Raw genomic sequence first — 23,779 nt, forward strand, 5'->3', positions numbered from 1 at the left:
TAAATACTGGTGTTACAAGGACAATCCTTTACAGACACAGAAGGGGAAACAGTTTTTCCTGTAACTATCTCCTGTAGTTTGATCATCTAATGTGATCAAGAATATCTAAGGGTGGTGTATGGATTTAATTTCTTCTGTGATGAAGCATTTCATTGTCCACTCGAGCTTATCAGCTTCCTCAAATGAAACATGTACATGGCTGAAGTCCATACGTCTACATTTCTGGATATGCAAAATAAGATTTTCTAAATGGCAATATCCTTACTGTTCTTTAAAACTTCTTGGCTGTTGGTCTTCAGTTTGCAGATGAAGAAGAAACTGTCATTCCTGACAACATCTATTTTATCTCCTCAGGTAAAAATAAAAGAAGCAACCGGACTGCCACCTAATCTCTCCAACTTCGTCTTTTGTCAATACACATTTTGGGATCAATGCGAGTCAACAGTTGCAGCACCAGTAGTAGATCCAGATGTGCCTTCACCTCAGAGCAAAGATGCTCATTTTACAGTGACCTTCTCTCACTGTAAGGTAAATATTTTTATTATGAAATAGTGTTACCAGGAGGATTGTTTGAGAGTATGAACCTTGTTTTGCTGGGGGAAGAAGGAGGGAGTCAAGTAATGTAACTAATGACTTTTAACTATGCTTAAGAATGCCTTAATATTTCACTTCATTACTTCTTCAAAATGTAGCAAAAGGAAAAGATCTTTTGATTAGGGATCTTTTAAATTCAGATGTTACCTTTAATGTGTGGAGAAATCTATCATTTGTATAATGACAGCTGATTATATACTTGTTTGGTAAGCTCAGTAGCTTAAAAGAAATCACTGGAGCTGAGACATCGCTTTTATGATGAAATGTGGTCTGCAGGAGCATGAATTGCTGAGATTTTTACAACTTTCATGTCCAGAGTTGAGCTTTGTGATGCAAACTGTATGGTTGATCAGACAGGAAGTTAGTTGATTGGTGTGTCCTTACAAGCAAGTTGAGGAGATACAATTATTTATTATGGTTGAATGTGATTTGTTTTTCTCATTGACAGGACTATGTGGTGAATGTCACAGAGGAGTTTTTGGAGTTCATTTCAGAAGGAGCTCTTGCTATTGAAGTGTGGGGTCACAGATGTACTGGCAATGGCAGCTCTGTTTGGGAAGTTGATTCTCTTCATGCAAAAACTAGGACACTGAGAGACAGGTACAAATGAATGCTTCCATCAACTTCCTAAAAGTTTTGTAAGACCAGCTGTGCACAAATACTTTGAGGCAACCATGAGTTTTTATGGGGATGTCTTTTTAGATGGAATGAAGTAACTCGAAGAATAGAAATGTGGATTTCCATACAAGAATTGAATGAGATGGGTGAATACACTGCAGTTGAACTCCATCAGGCAAAAGATGTAAATACAGGGGGAATTTTCCAACTTAGGCAGGTGTGTATCTTTTCCTTGCCATCTTATTCACGTTTAAATTACTTTTTAAATTTTATTCTTAGTTTCTCTCTCCCTCTCAATTTCCTGCTTAGGGTCATTCTCGCAGAGTTCAGGTGACAGTGAAACCCGTGCAGCATTCAGGAACATTGCCTCTCATGGTAGAAGCAATTCTTTCAGTCTCTGTAGGTGGGGTGACTGCCAGATCAACCAAACTGCAAAGGGGCTTGGACAGCTACCAGGTAAGGCAGTTAATTTCTCAGTTTGGTGTGGTTCTGCTGTTCTTGACCCAGCCCAACACAGTTACAAAAGGGACCTTAGCACACTGGTACCTGATTCGCAGTTTTACATGTGCTTGAGGTTAATACAAGTAATGTGAGCCTGTGGTGCTAAAGCTGCTTTTTTTTACTTATAACTCAATGTATGACTGATAAAGTACTGAGTATGGCAGGACAGAAGGAATATGAGAATTGTTTTTACCTTTGTGTGTAAAGGTGATTAATACTAGATTCCTAGTGCTATTAGTTTCCCTCCCTTCCAGAGATGGTGAAAGTTGAAGAGAGGAAAAGCAAAAAAAAAAAAAAAAAAAAAAAAAAATTATGGAGAAAATGTAGTGAGATACTATTTAGCTTTTCAAAAAGCACCAAGTTGTTATTTGATAAGAATCAAAAACAGTCATCACTGAATGTGAAAGGGCTATTCCACATAGCCAAGGAAGTCCTTAAGAAGCATAAATGATTTCAACTGATACTGGACAAATTCATATTGGTAATAAAACATGATTTGAACAGTGGTAGCAAAGAGCAAGTCGAATATGACACTTGGGGAAGCAAGGTGCCTTTTGTCAGAAGGTTTGTATTCAATTCCACAAATAATTCTAACCTTGGATACAGATGAAACTGTAAAATTTGAGATTAGTAATCTGCTTGCCCAGTCGTTTTTCTGGCACTGGATTCTGTGGTGATTTTAATTATTTTATTTTTTAATAAACATATTCACTAATACTCAAATCATGGCTGACCTGCTACAGTCTAATGAAAAAAAAGTCTTTCTACCTCTAATAAGACTTGTTTGAGTGCTGTGATTTTAACATTTTACAAGTTTGTGGCAGAAATGAAATGTTGGTATTCATGTTGTGGGTTATTTCTGTGAATTTCTGTTGAGTGAAATGCATGGGTTTTGTGTTTTACAAAATGTATTTTCTCCTACCAGAAGGAGGAGGATGATGGTGGTGATATGGATAGTTACCAGGTATTGCTGCTCTTGCTGTCAGTCCTGCGGCATGGGGCACAGCTAATGCTAATGGCCAGCAACTCTCAAATGAACAAGCAAAAGCGGCTTTGAAATACACACATGCTGTGCATTTTAGAGGCTACCTGGGCTATAAAACACTGCTGTTTCAGTTTACCTTGTGACTTTATACTCTTACAGTGTCCTTTCTTCTCTAGTACTCTGCAGTCAGCTCTCCTAACTGGCTACATGAATTGCTATGGGAATAAGAGCTTTGAAATTTTAATTTAGAATGTAAGCAGTTTCTGATGAATATCACAGGGAAAAGAACCAGCAGCTGCAGTCATCTTTTCCAAGCAAATTATGCAGCATAAGATATTTTGTTTGTTTTCTAAAGAAAATATCATAACCTTTTATGTTGTGCAGTTTTCTGAAATGCTTGAGTGAGAGTGGAGGATGTGAATGGGGATAGATAGAGAAGCTTCAGTGAAGCAATTTTCTTTTATCTGCACAAAGCCCAACCTTGAACCTATTTTCCTGTGTGATAAGTCACAATTTAGACAGTGTAACAAAAGACGTATTTTAAAAGGTGACAAAGAGCAGAAGAGGAAATCCCCTAAAAGTAAAATAAATTTCAGATTTCTACACAGAAGACTTTTTTCTAATAGGCAGTCCAACAGAAGTAAAACCAGTTAGGTGAGAATGCTGACATCCCTTAAAATGATGTGTTAAGTTTCCTTGCAATCTCAAAAATATAATTTAAGGTACTAACTTCTTGCGGGCTGTTTTTGCGCTTCCTGACATATCACAGAGAAGAACCAACCAGATTTTCTGTGATACCACAAAGCATGATTGCATGATGGGTTTTGTTTGCATGAGAAATCTTTTAATTGCATTGATAGCAGCTGCTAGCAATGGAATTTTGTGCAGGTTTGAGGGCGTACTGACCTGTCTAATCTTCAGGAGAACTTACGATCAACTGATGATACTGGGTTTTCCTCTTCCATGTGCTAGTCAAAAGATTGATTGCCGCTTCTATAAGTAATTAGCCCATGGTGTATAATCTGTTCAGCAGCAGAGGCAGTCACATTTTCTTTTCTCCTGTTGAAATCTGAGACTTGAAAGCAAATAAACTTCCCTTCATGGGCAATGAGGTATTTAATCAGTGTGCATGTCATTCGGGGGAAAAAAGTTTCCTGCATCGTGCAAGCCATTTAATATAAATTCTGACTAAATTACCACAAAATCTACTGCTCTTTTATTCTTACCCACATAGTCTAGTGACTTCCTTCTCTATTTCCATGTTAGGAAGAAGATTTGAACTGTGTACGAGAAAGGTGGTCTGATGCATTGATAAAACGCAGAGAATACTTAGATGAGCAGATCCAAAAGATCAGCAACAAACAAGGTTTGCATCTTGAAGTCTCTGTCATAAGTACTTTATGGCCTATACCACAAAAAGCGTGTCTCATCTGTAATCCTAATCTCTTCCACCATAGAAAAATCTGAGGATGATATAGAACGAGAAGCCCGGCTGGTGGAACAGTGGGTAGGGCTGACGGAAGAGAGGAATGCAGTGTTTGTTCCAGCACCAGGCAGTGGAATTCCTGGTGCCCCCGCAAATTGGTATGTTCAGAAAAGCCACTGGAGTTGCCAGCTTTTTGTACATAAACTGTGCATGCTGCAGGGTACAAATCTAAGGATGTTTTGGAGTTTCCTGTGTTCTCCTGTGATACTACAAACTGCATTCAACTGACAGAAAGTTTAGACGGTCAAGTGCTGTTCTGAATGTAAGAAAGATTTGCTTAGCTAAGATATTACATAGAGTAGCTTTGAATTAGCTTTCAAGGTTTGAAAATCACCTTTGAATATAATATAGTATTTTGCAACTTTATACAGTTGAGAAAACTATCCAGTAGTTTGATTCCTTTCAGAAAAGGAGTGATTGAAAAACGAATGGTAGAACACATGATAATGTCATTGATAAAGGGTGGAGAGGGAAGAAACTGATTTCAAAGGATGTGTTCTTTGTTTCATCTGAATTTGTAATATATTTCTCTTTAGTTTTATTTAAATTTGTGTTTTAACTAACATCTTTGGAGCTGACATGCAAAAATGAGGAATGCAACATGTTAGGTTTGGGAAAGTGTGGACAAGAAATACTCCTCTAATCAAATGTACACTACTGTCTCCAATAGTATTTGGGGAATAATGTAGCAGTACTCTTTTCTTGCCGTTTTTCCCCTTATCCACCTGAAGCGTGCAGTGGACATATAGTTAAAAGTGTATTTATGGATATTATGAGTGCCAGTAGTTGCATATCCAGTTGTTTGGAGGGTTGCTGACCTTTATGTGTGAGATTACTACAACCAGTTAACTTCATAAGGAGCAGAACAGGATGTTTAGAACTCTGGTCCTCACAGTAACTGCCACATGCTGTGTGGTGTGAATTTAGTTTTGGCAAAGCTCTAGATTTAGCTCTGCATGAGCTAATAAAATGCTGTCTGTGCCACACAGGCATTCAGAGTAGCCATCAGAATGTTGATAGCTTTGGCCATTGGTTACAGTTAATGAATATTGCATGGAGATCTGTTTGCCCAAATTAGCTTAGGTATGAATTTGCCTTTTTTGTTACCATTTTGTTTTGTTTTAGGATTCCACCTACAGGAATGGAAACACATATACCTGTCCTCTTCCTTGATCTGAATGGTATGTTGTAAAAGGAGATTAAGAAACTTGTGGAGGGGGAAATAGGAGTTAGTTTGGGTCAATAAATGGTTAAATGGAAGATTGGACTTGAAAGGTGTAAGAACTCAAACAAGTCCTGGCAATGACACTGTCTGATACAGCTTGTAAAGTGCTTTTTCTTCTGGCTGTGTATGTTGGCATAATAAAGCACAATTATTTTAGAATAAGGATAAAAGTCTGGGAACACAGGAGTACAGTGAAAACACTGTAAGAAAGGAAACTTAGTTTGAATCAAACAGCAGATGAGGAAATCCTGTAAGTGTTTTGATGTACAAATTCACATGTCATTAAGGCATTAATAGAGAATCTCCCACTGCTTTCAGAGCTCCTTCCACTGGCATTTCTGTAGAGTTTTAAACAGCTCATTTAATGAACACTGTTGTTAGGACTACAAAGAGCTTTTTTTACAGAATCTAAGACTTCTCCCTTTGAAGGTATTTAGTTCTAAATGCAAGAAGAATATTAATACATATTCTTAAGACACAGATACACAGTCTAAGTAGCAAGAGACTAGAGGTAGCTCTGCATTTAAGGACTGTTTGGGAAACAAGTCTAATTATAAACCTGAACATAAAGCACAAGAGGATCTATAGGCCTTATCACATCCAGCACTGGAGTGGACTACTTATATAGGCAATGCATCAATAACCTGCTTTAGCAGATACTTTTGGAAAGTGAAATACCCTCTTCCTTCATCTGTGCTCACAAGGAATGGTTTGTTTGTTTTGGTTTTTGTTTGTTTGTTTTGTTTTGGTTTGGTTTTTTTTTTTTACTATCAGCAGAGATTATCAGACAAAATATCAAATCAAATAGGACATTTAAATAGGCTCATTGTGTCATTGCACACCTTTTGTTTGTTTAGCTAAAAGCGTAATGTAGCCAGAACTGCTGTTCTCAATTTCTTTTGTATGCTGAAATCATCTTCAAAATACTGCATAGTACTAAGATTAAGTAGGATTAAATGTAATATGAAATATGAGTAGGCCTTTATTACAACTTTGCCTCTATATATTCATATCCTTTGGTATAAAACTATTTCATTCTTTGCACATTTGTTTCATTAGCTGATGACCTCAGTGCCAATGAACAACTTATAGGTCCCCATGCATCAGGAGTTAACTCAATACTACCAAAGGAGCATGGGAGCCCATTCTTTTATCTGCCGATCTTAAAACACAGTGATGATGAGGTAAATTGTTAGCAAGCCTCCTTTTTGACAACTCTAGCTTGTGTAAATGCTTTCTTCTTATGTTTTATTTCCTACTTCTATGTATTTAATCATTATTATTATTATTATTACCTTTTTGTCTTAGAAGTACCATCTGTATCTAGTGCTGCCTTTATTTTCCAGCCTATTTATTTAGAATTTAAGAGGCTATGACTTGTTAGCTCTTTTGCTTTAATTCAGAGATGACAAGTCTTAGCTCTTGGCAAAGAATAATTCAACTGCCTGACTCAAAATCCCTTTTCCTGCTTTCCTCACCCCTTCATCATTCCTCTTGCAGGCTCTTAAGTCTTCAGAGAAAACGAGGTTTTATTGCGTGCACTAGGCAAAGCTTAATGCTTAAATAAAAATTCTTTCTTTTTTAGTACAGAATTACTGTTTTTTAAATATATGGTTTGGGAATTGTTGGAAATTAATGGTTCTGAATCCATTTTGGAATTTCTTAACTGATTCCTTCCATGTCCTGCATCTACTCAGGCCATTGTTTAAGAGACTCTTTCCAGAATAAAGAGGACAGCAAAGTTGGGGGGAAGGCAGAGGGAAGGAAAAAAAGTACTACAAAATGGGTGCAGGTTTATTCTATCTGGGCTGTTAACCTAATCCAACACAGGTGGAAGATTTTACATTGAAATTAATACACTTCTAATACAGTAGCAGTAGGATTTGTATTTCTTCATCCAGTCCTTCTTCTGCTTTCCTTTCTGTCTCTAGCCATGTGAAAACTTCCTTTTGGGGCAGGGTTTGCACAGTGCGGGGATTGTGATCATAATTCTTTTCCCCAGTATCTTAACATCTCTTTTATTATTCTTCTGATAAATTCCTTACTATGAAAAGGAGGTTTAACTCCACTTTGTTCAGTGATGGTGATTTTTCTCTCATTAAGGAATTGTTTTACTTCAGGTTAAATAATTGTAAATTATACCTTTTGTTAGAATAATAGAATCTTTGATTTCCCTTTCCTTCTTCCACTTAATTTGTCTGCATAGGTTTCAGCCACTGCTGCCTGGGACTCTTCTGTCCATGATTCAGTGCACCTCAATAGGGTAACTCCTCAAAATGAGAGAATTTACTTGATAGTGAAGACTACTGTGCAGCTCAGTCACCCTGCTGCAATGGAGCTGGTATTGCGCAAAAGGATTGCAGCAAACATTTATAACAAGCAGGTAATAAGTTTATATATTCTTTTATTCTTTGTTTTTTTTTCATATTCTTAATTTAATGAATTTGTTTTCTTAGCTGTTTGCTTAACTTTTTGAGTCTGGTCTCCCTAGTTCTTATGAGAGAGAAATGAAAACTAGATGTTTATAGGTTGCAGTGAAGCTGTGTACTGGTATATTTCTTTGACCTGTCCATTTTTCAACTGATTGAACTTAGTAGCATTGTATACTGAGCACAGTGCTGTAAAGAGTGCTTAAAATATCATAAATGCTAAAAAAAAAATAAATTAATAAATTATGGTTCTGGTTGGCTTCATAATCAGATTTTTCATTGCAACTTTTTATTTCTTAGGATGTCATAAATATTATCAAAACAGTAACTGAAAATTACTTACTTTCTTTCTAGAGTTTTACCCAGAACCTGAAAAGGAGAATATCCTTGAAAAATATATATTATGCCTGTGGAGTGACTTATGAAATAGTATCCAATATACCGAAGGTAAATCATACTGTATTTCTATGGCAAATTCACAGAAATCAACAGAATTGACCTACTGCAGTGGGTGATACTGATTAGAAAGTAAATGTCCTGCTTTGCTGGTATGAGGCAGGTTGCCAAAGTGGATATACTGAAGTTCAGTGTGAGATTGTGTTTATCTTTAAACAGTTGAAAACTGTGGGGCTTTTATTTTCTCTTCTACTGTGTTTAAGTTTTTGTTGTAGAGTTATTTTTGAAGGCCCATTAGCTTAAAATCTACAGGGAAAATACAGAGGGTACTCAGAGGAATGTTCAGGTTTGTGAAAACAGAATAGCTGGGAATTTGAGTTCACAGGAATATAAATTACTTTTCATAGAAAAAAGCGTCTATGAGTTGTAAATGTACTATAAAATTTATTTTAAAAGTAAACAAACTGAACAAATGAAAACTTAAATAGTCTTGAAAGTAATTGTCACTTTGTTGCAGTACTACTTAAATGTTAAACTCTAGGGAAATCACAGCATATTTTAAGATTTGGAGAGGAAATTACATTTCCTTGCCTAGGAAGTTGTCATTAGTTGAGCCTTAACATAACACAATTTCAGGTTAAATATGCATTATTTCTAGAAGTGCATTTACTACAGCAAATGCTCAAAACTTCTCCTAAGCTTGATCTCTTCAGCATCATTTGCATCTCTATGGAACAACCCTGGATCATTGACTGTAATGAGGTTTGCTGATTAAGTTTAAGATGCCCAAATCAAATTAATTTCTGGATTGAACTGGTCTAAAAAAGTGAGCTAAAACAATTGGCTTTTGTTTTTGAAACCTTGAATGATGTAACTTCTACTTTAGGCTACAGAAGAAATTGAGGATCGTGAGACCTTAGCACTGATGGCTGCAAGGAGTGAGAATGAGGGCACGCCTGATGGCGAAACCTACATTGAGAAATACACACGTGGTGTGCTGCAAGTGGAGAACATTCTGAGCCTTGAACGGCTAAGACAGGCAAGGAAAAGGCATTTCTTGCACCCTTTGTGCTGGATTATGAGAATTCAAGAAAAGATGATTGATCTTTTAAAAATACCGTGTTGCCTTTTTTTTTTTTTTAGTTGGTTGTTTCTTTAGAGATCATTGGACAGATAAATATAAGATGAAATTAGTTCTGTGAAATTTCCAGAGATGGAGGATGTAGTAACTAAAGCTGACAATGATGTAGTACACAGAACCTGAACAAGCAAAGGCTAAAGAATGAATTTCAGACAGAAGCTTTGGTGGTTGTGTGTGCAAATTAAGAATTAAGATTTGTGAATGCAAGCCCTGATTGCTGCTGTTAACTACACTGAGAAAATGTACCTATCCTGCTTGCTCAGTTCTCCTGAGGAGACCATGGCGTTGCTGTTAGTGTTTTGTTCTCTTTACACAGGCAGTCACTGTCAAAGAGGCTCTCTCCACCAAAGCCAGGAACATCCGCAGGAGCATCAGCACTCCGAACGTGCACAACGTAAGGACTCTTCATCGTTAGCACTGATGGGGCAGGGGCTGCTGTCTGTGTGCTGATGTAATGCTTGCACAATGGGATATGGTAATGATTACTCTGTGCTGGGACTAACCTGCCTGTGGGGAAGTGGCCATGAAGTGAAACCCCCTCCCCAAAATTGTCCATCCTAGGAGATAATGAAGTTAACAGCGAAGAGGGAAGGTTGGTTGAAACTCTTCTCCTTTTACAAGGAAATCCATTTGGGAAGTAGTTGAGGATGACAGCTGCCCTGATTCAGATTACTTTTACCTCCAAATCCCTTTAACTTTTTTCATGGTATAAGGGGTAGTTTCCATTTTATGTGTTCTCTCACACACTCATACAGCAGAAACTTAGATGTCTTTTTACATAATCTGTTCTGAAAAGAGAGAGCAAAACAGTTATTAGGACTAAATGATCACAGTGTTTCCTCAAGGTTTTATATCTCACAAATAAAAGGTAGGCATTTTGTCATTCTGCCTGTTGGTGTCCTGTAGGTGTCCTGTAGTCGACTGGATCTTTCTGCCTGTGACGAAGATGACAAGGTATGGAAATGTAGCAACAAACAGTTCACATTCCCAGATTTCCCATCCCTGCCAGAAGCAAGATGTGTTTGAGAATTGGGGGAAAAAAAGGAAAATAGAAATACTATTTTCCTTTAGTAATATTTAAAGCAGTTGATTTACATAATATGTCTTAAAAGTTCTGTACCCTTTACATATAATTTTGCATTAAACCTTACTGTCCTTCTCTGCTTTTCATATTATAATTATATAAACTGATATGTAAGAAACAGAAAGAGCAAAACTTCAACTACTTCTCTGACCAGCTAATTACCTTTTAAACAATGCATTTCTGTGTGACAGGAAAATTGTCTGAAGTCAGTAATTGACATAGCTTTGGTTTGTGGGGTTTGGTTGACTCTTAAAAAAAACACCTGAGTTTACCTATTGTTTTTTTCCACATTTGCCTGCATCATCATGCAGCTTTATGTATTTTTATTTTTTAGGGTTGGTCTGAAAGTCACCTAGATATATCTGACTGTTGTTCCAGTTATCAAGATGTATCATGCTATGGTACTTTACCCAGGGAGTCACCTCGCAAGAGCAAAGACGGCAGTGGTGAGATTTCATATGTGTAATGAATATGTAATGCTGGTGGATTCTTATTTATTGCATTTAACTGAAAATTAAATTCCCAGTGCTCTTTTCCTAATAAATGTGTTATCCAGCTTCTACTTAAGGAGCCAAACATAATCTGGAAATAGGGGAGAAAAGGAGAAATGCATAAGACATCCAGGAAAGAGGGTAAAGAGGAGGGCAGAATGTGCTAAATATAAATCAAAACTGTAGAAGAAAAAAAAAAAAAAAGAAAAAAACCCACCCAAAACAAAATATCACACACACACACAGAAGAACAAAACGCAACTGCTGTTGTTTTATGAATTTGAAGATGCTTTTTTTAAAGTGGGAAGCGTCCTTAGACAGGTTCTTTACATGATATGTGGATATCGGCTCTGGCTCCCTGCCAGTGTGTCACAGGTGCCTTGATTCCTTCAGGTCACATTGACCAGGCAGTGCAGGTAGAAATACTGCTGCAATAAAGTGGGACTGGGGGTTTATTCATTGCTTCCTTGCTTATAATTTCCTTTTTGATCATGCTGGCTGTTCTGGATGGCTGGCTTGGTTACAGCGCAGATTTGCAGTCCTGTGGGCAGAGGTCAGGTGAGACACAGGAAGCAAATAGCTTCTCAGTTCTATTTTCAAGGACACTTCCCACTGGTTTTATGACCAAGAAGAAAAGGAGAAATGTTGGAGCCTCAAAATGGAAGGGGCAGGTACTGCTGTTCTCTGCTTTCCTTCTGTTTCCAGATTTCTCTGAGGATCTTGCTGAGCTCTGCATTATTTCTTGCCTAGACCAGTGGTTAAATACTTAAATATTGACATTTTTCTGTAGCCAGCAACTTTGTCAATTGCATGGCTTAACCTTCAGTTGTTTTGAAATATGATCTTGCAGTCAGGATATGAAGAACTGAAATACATTATTTTTGCTTTTTTACCTAGGTGTTGTAGCAGAGAATTCCCATGCTTTAATGGCCAGCCCTTTTAAAGCATTTTCTCCCCAGCCACCAAAGTTTTTCAAGCCCTTAATGCCAGTGAAAGAGGAGCATAAGAGGAAGACCCCACTTGAAAGCCGACCCCTACTTAGTCAAGAGGTAATCTTTGAAAACCACCTGCTTTTTTAAAGGAGATGGAGTGATTTTGTGTACTTGAAAAATCATTTGCATCTGTTGCAACAGAATTTTGTAATTCTCTGGTAAAAGTATTCAGGTCACTCTTTATATCTGGTGGAGTTTTGCTTTTTGGAGTTTTGTTTTTTACCTGAATACAGGGTTTGTGGATTTTGGGTTTTTTTTACTTCTTAGTATGTATTGCCCATTACAGGATACTTATATTTTAAAGTAGCAGTAACTACTTTGCTACCTTTACCCCTTTTTTCTTTTTATTCTTCAGTAAAATGTTGGTGGTTTTTCATAGACGAAACATAATTCTGTGAAATTATAGAATTATGAAATAGAATAGAAATTATGTTTCTATTCTGGGGTGGTTATAATTCTGGTCTTTATTCCTCACCCTCAAACTCTGGGAGAAGTGCACGAGTTCCCCTACCCATTAACTTGAATTTTGATGTCTGTATGGCCAATGCTGTTTCACCTTCATCACGTCTTCACACCTTTCTGACTTGGCACCCAGTTAGCAGCGTGGTCAGAGTTGTGGTTTGTGTGATGTGTTGTGTGTCTCAGCCTTTGCAGAGCATGCCTCCATTGCAGGTGCACTGTGCTGGCTGTGCTGTGCCTGCAGGAAGCAGGGCCAGCAGCATGCCTGAGGAGAAGATTGTAAGTTTTGTACCAGTTTCTGTCTCGAGGCCTGGTAGTGGGCTTGAGGCATTCACACTACTCCAGCAGGAAAAAGAAGTTGTGGAAATAACCACTTGTGACTGATTGTAGGTTATGGTTGTAACAGTTGCTTGCCTGGCTTGCAAATGCATTCTGTTATTGGAACTAACTCTACTGGAGTTTGGTGTTCTGTTCCTCTTTTGTTTTGGGTTTTAATGTTTATATGTCATATGTCTTGTGGGGTGGGGGGAGAGGGGAGGCTGTAGTATTTACAGGGCACAAAAGATCAAGAAAAGGATGGGTTAGTGAGCAATGCTGTTGTCACTCTAATATACCTTGTATGTTACCTAGATTTTGTGACTATACCCCAGAGTAAATGGAATGATCCCATTTGGTGTAAGTAACCGTGCATTTAGGTGTGGGTACACTATAAAAGCTTCTAATTGCCTGACATGGAAGTAATATGACTAAGATTGCCGCTCTTAATTAACCTGCAGCCTGTCCTCATCATAATTCAGGTGGAAATTGAGGTGGAGGGCTTTTGTTTTAATCTTCACTTGCTAAATCCTTTTCTCACTGCTGCTTCAACAAAAGGTGTATCATCATTTCTGCTGTATGATGGTTTTGGTTTTGGGGCTGTGGAACATGGCTGCAAATACTTGCTTTAATCAGAGCTTTAGATTTAAAATTCAGAACCTTCAAATTAATTCCTGTAAGTCCTATGGGACAGTTTTCCACAAAATCCTAGTGATGGGTTCTGCTATTCAACAGTTATCTTCATTCCTACCATATAGCCAAGCCATTAAAAAAACTGTTCTGGATTTCTAATGCTGTTTTGTAAGTTGTTAGACCAAAGTATCCTGAGTGTTCTGTTGTATATATTTGAAGCTTGGCTGCTGGGTTTGGGTGGCAGCTGTTTTATTCTTGAGCATGTTAATTTTCCATGAGGTAGCTGATGTGCTGACTCGCACTGAGGCACTGATACAAATAGCATGAAGGTATTTGGAAGAAAAAATCTTCTAGTTGAAAAAACATCCCTTGGAAAATAAATTGTTACAAAACTTTCCATAGCAACTTGAGGGCAGTTTTAATCCCTTGAGTGAAAACAAAGTCCCACCCCATGCATGCCCTGAATTAACCCAGGCATTTGCCTGTGCTGCTTTCCACAGATACACAGAAGCTTTCAGAGCTAGGAAAGGGCAACATCCTGCTACCAGGCTTTGCCAACTAGAAGGGATCTAATTCACTGAACACTGTAAACCTACTGTAGCCAAAAGAACCATAGAAAGAGGTGTTCTTTCAGTTCTCAGCTGCTTGACTCGTACTGACTTCTTTCTTGTATCAACACAGCTTTTTGTTTTGGTTGCACAGGAAGTCAGATCAAGGGAACTGATCCACCCAGGTGATGGCTTGACTACCATGGAGTTTTTCATTTGGATCTAGTCCTCTATCTGATGACTTTTTAGACCCTTGAGGGTCCTGGAGAGACAGGCAAGAAGTAGCAGTTGCTAGTGGGGAAGAAGTTGACACGGCTACATTTTGTAGCCCTGACAGCCTAGGGTGTTGTATTTAGCAAGTGATGTTTCTGGGGGGTTTTATTGCTTTAGGAAAGAAGTCTTTCTAGGAAGTAGGCTTCTCAGACTACCCCATTTTTCAGAGCTTCAGTGAGTACTATATTTTAGCTAGGCTGAAGTATTCCAATATTCAAAACACATCTGCCAAAGGAAAGGGGAAGAAAAAGCAGCTAACAAAAATATTTTTTATTCAGTTAGCCTGAAATATAGCATTCAATCTGAAATTTCAGAGAGTACTTACACATGCTTGATATTACAGCTATATCAAAACAGCATGATATAGGGGCATGTTCTATATAATATAGGAATACAGTGACTTATGTTAAGGTCTGATTAAATGTTTTCCTTTTAAGTGTATTTAAATACTGCCAGCAATTAACATTTTTAAGGGAGGGTTTGCTAAGAGTAAACCCTTCTAGTGGGCAATAAAAATTGAGGCATCTGTGGTGCAACCACTAGATAAGTATTACTGATTTTTAAATTAGTAAAATGGGAACTAACTTGTTGAGGTTACTTGAGAGGTGTAATTTAGGGATTTGAAAATGCAGATGCAAAACAGGTGTAGAGAAGCTGCTCTGTGCTCCTGCTTATTTTGCTTCTTTATTGCTAGAATGTGATGTATAGTCTTGTCTCCTTAGTTCTTGCTGTCATGGTCTTTCTATTACCAGTTCTTAAATCTGCTTTTCATTATAGTCATTCTGTTACATCCCAGGGAAGTTGCTGAAGTTTCTTGACCAGTTTTTCAAAGATTTTATCTTTATTTATACCATTAGCCTGAGCTGTACAAGGCACCTTCTTTCTTTTTTTCCCCATCTCACATCCACAGAAATTTGAAAAACTCTGAAATTGCTTTGTTTCTGGAATTTCCCAGTCAGGAAACTTAAGATGGGCTCTGTAAGGAAATATGTCTTGTCCCCACCAAGGGCATCTTTTGTTTGTCACAAGGTGATGTCTCTTCACCTATTCACAGCATTTTTCATAGCCCATGTTCTAGTAAGAAAACTGGTTCTCTGTAGCTTAGCTTTTATACTTACGATGACAGATAACCCTGAAATGGCACATGACTGACACTGTGGTTACTTGTTTGGCCTTTCCTAATCACTCTCCAATGTCTGTATGTCTGTAGAGCCATTTCTCAGTTACAGCCTCTTATCCAGTCTGATTCTGAGCAGGGAATCCACCACGGTGGGGTTTTTTCAGTCAAATGAAGAATCTTGCAAGTTTCAAAGGAGACATAAAGAACTCTTATAAAAATACCTTTTGGTCTGAAGGGACATTTAGCTAGTATCAACTAGAAATACTTCCTTCATTAAATATTTATTAGTTTGGAGTTCGTATATAATCTGCAACTTTAAAAAGTGTATTTGATAAACTCTTAGTTTTTAATATTTAAAAAAAAAAACCCAAACTATAAGGTTCTGCATAGAACAAAACTTAGTTTTGCAAAAGTAAAATTGGTAAAAGGGAGGAAGTAAGCAGAATGATTGAGAAAACATCCCTCAGAGATGAGCAACTGGTATCCTGCAATATGCAAAAAAGATGCTTTACATAAGGCTTTAGTGCTTGGAAGGATATTCGTAGTCTCAATAAAGGAAGTATTAATTTTTTTCTTTACTTCTAAGGAAGTGTGGATTTCAGATGTAAGTAGCAAGATTTTCAACAGTATAAATAATACTCAGTAGTCTTACATGACATTTTATAACACTAATAATAAATAAAAAGAGAAATAAATAATTGCAAATTAAAGCCTTCATCCAAATTCTGTATGAGAAATAACTCTGAAAGAGTGCTGTGAAAATTAGAAAGCAAAGGATACCAAGCCTTTGCTTGAGCAAATATTAATAATCTGAAATGTGGTTGGATTTGTCAGATATACTTAGACAAGTAGAAACATCCTGTTCAGATACTGATAGCTGTGCCAACAAAAAATTAATAGCATTGAAAATCTTGAGTCATATTAAAAGGCTATCCTGGCCGGGTAATACTGAATTATATTTCCTATGAGTTTGCTGTGAGTTTGAACATGGTAAGAATGGACATGAGACCTTGTTACAGATAAGGGCTGTCTGACAAATGAGAGAGGCTGGACTATCTGGAGCTGTTCAGCCTTAAGGAGACCAGTCACAGGGGCATCTTATCAATATATTAGAACACCTGATGGGCCAAGGCAGGGTCTTTTCAGCAGTGTCCAGTGACAGGACATGAGGCAAATCAAAACACATGAGATTCCATCTGACCACAAGATGGAACAAGAATACACTTTTTCTGTGAGGGGAGTCAAACACTGGAATGAGTTGTGCAGAAAGGTTGTAGAGATCTCAAAACCCACCCAACTGGACACTGTCTCGGACAACCTGCTCTGGCTGACCCAGCTTGAGCAGAGGGAGATTGGGCTAATTGACCGCAAGAGGTGCCTTCCAATCCAAACAATTCTGTGATTATTCTGACATGGGCAAACTGAGCAAATCTGTTTCCTGTCTGGGCATTGGAAGTTTTGTTATACAAAGTTATTTTGAGCAGTCTTAGCTATTTTGAAGCGAGGAAACATTTTCAAGAGGATGTTTAAACTGATATGTTGGTACTCTGTGGTCATCTGGTTAACTGTTCTGCTTTTCCTTTTACATTGGTGAATCACAGCAGGTACTTCAGATATCACACAGGATCTGCCTTGATCAGAATTTGAAATCTGTGATGCAGATAAAGGAACTGAGAAATAATGGGGGCTCCAGTTTCTTTAAAGGACTTCAGCAGTTGTCATTTTTCTTAAAATACAATTATTTCTAGTAGAAATTTCCTGTAAACTAACCAATTTTACTATATATGTGTGAGTATGCATATACGTATGTTTATACCTGCATATATATGTGTAAATGAAGACATATATATGTATATAAAAAGGCAAGTACTTAAAAAAGCATCCATGTGGAGTCCTGCCTGCAATATTTTATCTTGGAGGAGCAGCCCTACCATGTTGCTGGAGTCTTTCTCAGATTCATCTTTACAGACTGAAGTTCTCAGCTTCAGATGGACTCTGTGAAAGCCACATCTGTGGTCTGGTCACAGTGGATCCCCACACATCACCAAGGGGAAATTCAGGGAGGCACCTCCAAATTCTCCTAGAGTGATTAGTGTCACCTATTTTCCTCCAAACACGTACATGTCTGCATACAAATGCTTCCTTGAAGATTTGCTGTAATATTTGATCTTTTTGCTTGTATATTCAAACATCCTGAACATGTTCAGCTGTGATAGCCAGGGGTAAGCAAAATTATTTAGCCTCACTGATATCAGGTTAATAGAAAATCCCACTGTGCAAGGTTTTTAATCATCCCAAAGTTTTTAATAACCTGTATTGCAGCACGGACTTTTTAAGGCCTTTACCATTCATATTTATGTTCATCTTGTTAGGTAGTGAATTAACTCTACAAAATACCTTTAGTAGGTTTAATTAGTCTAAATCATGGGGAAAAAAAGTTTGTGTATGAAAATATGTAACTTTCTAATAACTTTCAATATAAACTATTGGTTTATATTTTCTGAACTATTTAGAATTTATTTTCTAAAAACTGAATAGCTCAGTGTAGATAGGATACATTCCCAGCAGCTCTTTTCAATGATGTCTTCCATTCTTCAGAATAAAGAATATTAAAGGTATATATTTCTCTATGCTCAGAAAGGAAAAAATCAAGGATGGTTCGTTTATTTTGGAAACCTCACTGTCACAGGTTCCTAATCCTAATTCCTCTTCTCATTTGCAGGACTCTGAGGAGGAAGACAATGAGTTGGAGGCCATTAATAAGAAACTGATAAGTCCACAAAGTTTTCAAAATTTCCGGCCTTACGTACCGGAGGAGTTTGCTGACTTCAGTATTTACAATGCTAGCCTGGAGAACAGGGAGTGGTTTTCCTCTAAATCAGACTTCATGAGCTCACATGTTCTTGAGAAAGAGGTGTCCCGCAGCCCCACCACTAGCAGCATCACTAGTGGCTACTTTTCCCACAGTGCCTCTAATGCCACCCTGTCTGACATGCTTGTTCCTTGTAGTGATAGCACAGACCAGCTAGCCAGTCACTCCAAGGAGCTGGACTCTAGTGATCCCTCGGGATCATCCCTTGCACATGATTTAAGATCTTTGAACAAGGAATGTCGAGAATCAGAAAAGGAGCTAGCAAGAGAGAAGTTACCTGTGGTACCAGTGAAAGGAAACAGTGCCTTAACAGAGCAAGTACCGCTGTCATTCAGTGCCACTGACAGAGACTCTCAGCAGTTACCCAGAGCTGGATCTCTCTCAGCTCTAAGTTCCTCGGATGGCAAAAATACCATTGAATTTTCAGCATGCGAGGTGACAATTGAGCACATGACGGACGTTCTGGAAGATCACTCCTTTACTGAGTTCATGGGTGTTGAAGATGGGAAGGACTTTGACCATTCAGCAGCTCTGCAGTCGTGTTCCCTTCTGTCCTCTAATGGAGCGAGCACCTCAGAGTCACCCCGAGGCCCTGGCAAGGGTCAGAGCCCATGCACAGGCCAGCAGAGCTCTGCAGCAGCAGCAGGTGACAACTGGCTTGAGGATGCTGTGGAAAGCCCTTTTTGTTCTCAACTGGTGAAAGACACTTCAGATCCTGAGACTTATCCCGATGCTTCCATGGACGATTTTATTATGAAGAACCACTTGGATGGTTCTGATTGTGAAGAAGGCGCTTCTGCAGATCAAGCCCACATCTTGCCAAGCTGGGTGGCTGTGGGCGAGCAAGTCTGTGTTGGAAGTAATAAGATGGGCACAGTGAGATACGTTGGAAGGGTGGATTTTTCAGCTGGAATCTGGGTTGGAGTTGAGCTCAATGTTCAGCTGGGTAAGACTAAACGGGTTCTGGGTTATCTTTGCAGCTAGTGTGACCAATTTTTAAAGTTATAGTACAATCATTCCTTCCAGTTCAGTCCTGGGAAGTACCTCCAGTTTCATGAAGCTTGGTATCTGATACACCCAATTCTCGACTTTCTGCTTATAGAGATGCTCTGACCCATTTTTAATTGTCTAAAAGCTCTGCTTTTGCATGTTGTGGTAGTTCCCTGTTGGTACCCATCTGTTCTTACAGATCAAAGAAACAAGCAAAGCTTAAAATTGGCAGATGTTTTTTTAATAAGTGTGCACACATTCATGAACAGTACTAACAGTGTGCATCACTTATCAGATAGGTTTGCTGTCAGTGACTTTTAGAGATTTATTGTTGTTTTCCACTGGGGAAAGATGAATTTCAGAACACAGGTTTTCTGTTACTTCATTTCAGAGGGGTCAGAAAAAGTCAGTGCTCTGCAAGTGTTAAGAAATTTCTATAGAAATGCTTCAGGTCATTTAAAAAGATGTTTTTAGTAGTTTAACAGGTAATATCACTTATGCCCAAAGTTTGTCTCCAGTTAAATTTTAAGCTTTGCAAGCAATTGGTTTTGAGGACAGTTTATTTTGCAAAATGAACACATTCGTGGCTTTTTAAACTGTTAGTTAACAAAGCAATATTTTAGAAAATCATATTTTTGGTCACATTTTAAGCCTTCTTTTCCAAGTTCTGTTCTCCCTAGTGTATGGTGAGCATCTGGCTCTGTCACTCAGCAGGAACAATCTTGACTACTTGACAGATAACCAAAGCTATTCACACTTCAGCCCCTCAATTGTATGTGTTAATGGCAGCACCAGCATTTAATCCTGTGCATTTCTTTCCATTGAAGGGAAGCACGATGGAATTGTGAAAGGCAGAGAGTACTTCCACTGCAAACCTCGACATGGCGTTTTCGTTCGTCCAGGGCGCCTCAGCAAAGCACCAGCTCCCGCAAGGAAATGGAGTAGCACTTCCCGGTCTCAGGCACCTTCCACTTCAGAGAAACGGAAGAGTTCTGTGCTTCAAGGCTCATCAGCCACTCCCAAGACAGGAGGAGACGTCCTCTGCCATTCAGGAGATGCAGCGGCTTCTGCTTTTTCTAGGAAACAGGAAAACAGGAAATCTTGGATTAACTAAACCACAGTATTTTTGCACTTACTACACGCATCACTGTGTAGAAAACTTTATGGATTTTTGAAGCTATTGTACATTTTAACCTGTCCATATGGAATGTGTATTCTCTAGAGTCCTTGACTTAATTCTCTAATTTTTTATAAATAATATATATATTATATATATATGAATGTGTATCTATAGTTTGTCTGCCAGTGGGCAGATACGGCTGCACACTAAAACACAGTTAAAGTTGATTGTAGATAACTGAGGTACTGGACTATTTGTTACACAACAACTTGGGAGATATATTTTAAACAACAAAAGATATTTTATTGAGGAAAAACCAGGATGTGAATCCGTATTTGGAAAAAAGACCCAACCGCTGTTCATAATTACCAAAGAACTTCTTTTAGACTGACATATTTGCTGTTTATATCTTTCTATTGTAAATGTTTTAACTGGTAACTTGGTGCCATGTTCCTTTCAGTCACTGGGCACCATGCAGCCTCCCGTGTTTAAGCACACTGAAATATCCAACTGCTTCATATGTTTTGTCTTCCTTGAGGCCTGCCACTGTGCTGACTTGGCATCGGAATGACTGACGATACCTGAAGCTATGAGTCTGGCATTTCACATGTTAGCAAAAGCCAGCTGGGCAGTTTGACTGCAGAAACAGTATTACTGCAAGAGTGTGAGAGGATAACATTCTGGGTTTTTTAGGGGGTTTTGGTTTTTTGGGTGCAAGGTGGGGAGAAATGGGAAATAAAGAAGCAGTAAATGGATCATGACTGCAAACTTTGCACTTGTTACTTACTGGTTTATTATCAAGATGAAATAGAACCTGCTAAAGTAATTTTAATCTGTAAAGTTTATTTTAATAATGGGAATGATGGAGGGATTTATGTCTGGTGCTCATGAATTCCTAAGAAGGTTGTTCCACATGTAGATACTGTAGATGCCTGTACAAGCGTTCTGGATATTTGTAAAGCAACATGGTAAAAAATGAGTGAAGTGAATGGCCTGCTGTATCTTTTCTTTGTTCCTTAGCAAGTGAATGATTGAGATACCTGGGACCTTACTGAAAAGCTGCTGTTCTTTCTCTGATTGTTGTGTACAGTAAGCGGACTCTCGTATTTTACTATTTACTGTAAAGAACTGTAATTTATATATTGCCATACTGTATTTAATTGGTGCAGACCTGTTGTGTGTTAGAATACAGACTGTTTACTTGGGATTTAAAAAAAAAATGTTTTACTTGTGTTTGGTACAATTAGGCTTAATGCTCAAAGAGGGAGCTGTTTCTAGCTGGTGCTGCTCAGATGCAAAGGACTTGGTAAAAATGCTGAAGGATAGTGATGTTGGAGTGGAAGACTAAGAGGGTATGAACCCATCTTACCACTGAGCCTCAGAGGAGAATAGCAACCCCTTTGGATACACATTCCTCACCTTCTGCTTTCCCCATCCCTCCCAGGAGAGGGAGCAGAGGTGGAGAACTCCTGCCAGAAAACAGAATCCTGTGGGTCAAGGGGAGATGGGACAAGTTCCTGGAAGACAGACAAGTGAGTATCATTGCTAAATATATAAAGGCCCCAGCTGCTGGCAGCTGGGAGGGCAATGTGCTGGAGGAGGCAGTGAAAGGAGGGGCTGTGAAGTGCAGTACACTTGCCCTTGCCATGGCTTTTGTCCCTTCTAAGACAGGATTCTTAAGTGTTAATTGATTTTGAAATGTGTATCTTTGCAGAACAGTTCATGCTTCTGGTGTCCACCTGGAGTTGCTCTCACTGCATTAATGACACTGCTGCTGGAGGAAACTACTGTAATAGAAAAAGATTTTATGCAGAATTATTTTATCGGGCACAGATGATTGTGGAATACTGCCAGGCATTAATGCCAAACACCCCAGTGTCTTGAAGTTAAGTTTAGATGTCACTTTAATCTTTTTATAAACATTTTAGGAAATCTCCTTACACATTGGCATTAAAATATTTTTCCAGGACCAGTACAAACAATTCTGAAAATCAATGTGGCCATTTTCTTATGGCACACATTCAGTAGTTACACCAGGTTAGCATCAGCCAGCATCAGCTGGGTTCTTCATTGTTTCAGGCTGCTGAGAATACAGAATGCATGATTGATTGCTTCGGAAACACTGGGATAATTGTGCTCTTGGAGTAGGCAATCTGTATATGCCAAAGAGACCAAAGCAAGCCAACCTTGTGTCCTTCTGTACCCATTTCACATAAACTATGCCATTGTGAGTTCTGTTTTTATTAAAAGACCATGCAAAGCTTGCACATGAACATGCCCTGCCCTGGTTTGATGCAAAGTTAGAAGGAGCACAGCTAACAGGTGCAACAGTGTGATAGGAAGATGAAAGCTTTGTGCTCCTTAAAACTCTAGTACATAAACAGAATCATTTTTTTCTTATTAGCAATGTTGGACTAGGATTTTACTGTCTTGAACTTTGGATTCAAAATGGAAGAAAATTGTGGTGATAGTGCAACTGCGAATTGCTTTTTTTTTCTTTTTAAGATTAACTAGCAGCTAAAATACACTGCCTAATAAGCACAGTGTACAGTCTTGTAGCAATATCTCAATTAAAAAAAAAAACCAAAAAAACAAAAACCAAAAAAACACCAATCATGATGCTGAATAACATTATGCACAGCCAATCCCTCATTCAACAAACCTGCCATCCTGTTTGTTTTCCCAATCTGCACAGAATTAATGGATTTTGACATCAGGGTCGTTGGAATGCTAAGTAAGATCACGCTAGCCTTCACCTTGTTTTCTGAGTTTATGATGTGCTGTTTTTCCGAGCACGCTTACTTTCATGGAGATACGGAGTGCTCAGGGAACAGCTGTGACCGCCCACCAAGCACCAGCACAAGCGTTCAGTCAGCACCACTCGCTGCTGTCAGCATTGCCCCGCCAAAGGCTTCCTTCGAATTTGCAGCTGGAGGCCGAGTACGAAGTGCTGGTACTCTGTAAACAATAACAAGTGCTGTGGAGCAGGGTAATGAGGGAGACATCGGCTGCCAGCCCCTGGGAGCAGCCTCTGCTGCCCTCAGGTGAACTCGCTCAGGTAACTCGTCCTGTGCCAACAGGAGTGGGAGACAGGAGCTGCCTCCCGGGCTGGACAGGCTGCTGGTGGACTTTGAAAGAGCACTGTGGGACTTGCCTTTCAGCCTTTCCCCTCTTTGGGTGCATGTTTTGGGGGCCTCTTCATCTGCTTAGCTGGAAATTTATGGAATCCAAAGGGAGGGGGGAAAATGTGTCAAAACCTCTGACTGAAAAGGACCGTAATGATTTAAGGTTGTTGGGGAAGGGTGGAGAGGAGGCGGCTGGATGAGAGCGCTGCCTTCTTTACTCAGCAAAACATGCTAAAAACAGTTTTTCTCATTTTAAAAAAAAAAAAAAAATGTGTGCTGTCCAAGTGCAGCGGAGTTTTCATCCGTGAACGCGTAAACTGCGAACGCCCAAGGGTGGACCGCAGAGAGGGATGACGCTGGAAAGCCATCCAGCTTTCCTGAC

General features: G+C 38.8%; 1 protein-coding gene across 1 annotated transcript in view; it reads left to right on the top strand.

Moving 5' to 3' along the window:
• LOC128809484 (kinesin-like protein KIF13A) overlaps nucleotides 1-22,748 on the top strand; it is a 65,308-nt gene extending 42,560 nt beyond the window's left edge. Inside the window, exons 20-36 of the mRNA XM_053981508.1 lie at nucleotides 355-528; nucleotides 1,043-1,194; nucleotides 1,297-1,429; nucleotides 1,522-1,668; nucleotides 3,965-4,064; nucleotides 4,156-4,282; nucleotides 5,310-5,365; nucleotides 6,469-6,593; nucleotides 7,616-7,792; nucleotides 8,193-8,285; nucleotides 9,121-9,273; nucleotides 9,692-9,769; nucleotides 10,282-10,329; nucleotides 10,794-10,905; nucleotides 11,848-11,999; nucleotides 18,013-19,108; nucleotides 19,980-22,748. Of these exons, the coding sequence (XP_053837483.1) occupies nucleotides 355-528; nucleotides 1,043-1,194; nucleotides 1,297-1,429; nucleotides 1,522-1,668; nucleotides 3,965-4,064; nucleotides 4,156-4,282; nucleotides 5,310-5,365; nucleotides 6,469-6,593; nucleotides 7,616-7,792; nucleotides 8,193-8,285; nucleotides 9,121-9,273; nucleotides 9,692-9,769; nucleotides 10,282-10,329; nucleotides 10,794-10,905; nucleotides 11,848-11,999; nucleotides 18,013-19,108; nucleotides 19,980-20,266 (3,210 nt within the window). The 3' untranslated portion in view covers nucleotides 20,267-22,748. The remainder of the gene's footprint in view (nucleotides 1-354; nucleotides 529-1,042; nucleotides 1,195-1,296; nucleotides 1,430-1,521; nucleotides 1,669-3,964; nucleotides 4,065-4,155; nucleotides 4,283-5,309; nucleotides 5,366-6,468; nucleotides 6,594-7,615; nucleotides 7,793-8,192; nucleotides 8,286-9,120; nucleotides 9,274-9,691; nucleotides 9,770-10,281; nucleotides 10,330-10,793; nucleotides 10,906-11,847; nucleotides 12,000-18,012; nucleotides 19,109-19,979) is intronic.
• Nucleotides 22,749-23,779: the final 1,031 nt, after the last annotated feature.

This window comes from Vidua macroura, chromosome 1, assembly GCF_024509145.1.
Source record: "Vidua macroura isolate BioBank_ID:100142 chromosome 1, ASM2450914v1, whole genome shotgun sequence".
Classification (NCBI taxonomy): Eukaryota; Metazoa; Chordata; class Aves; order Passeriformes; family Viduidae; genus Vidua; species Vidua macroura.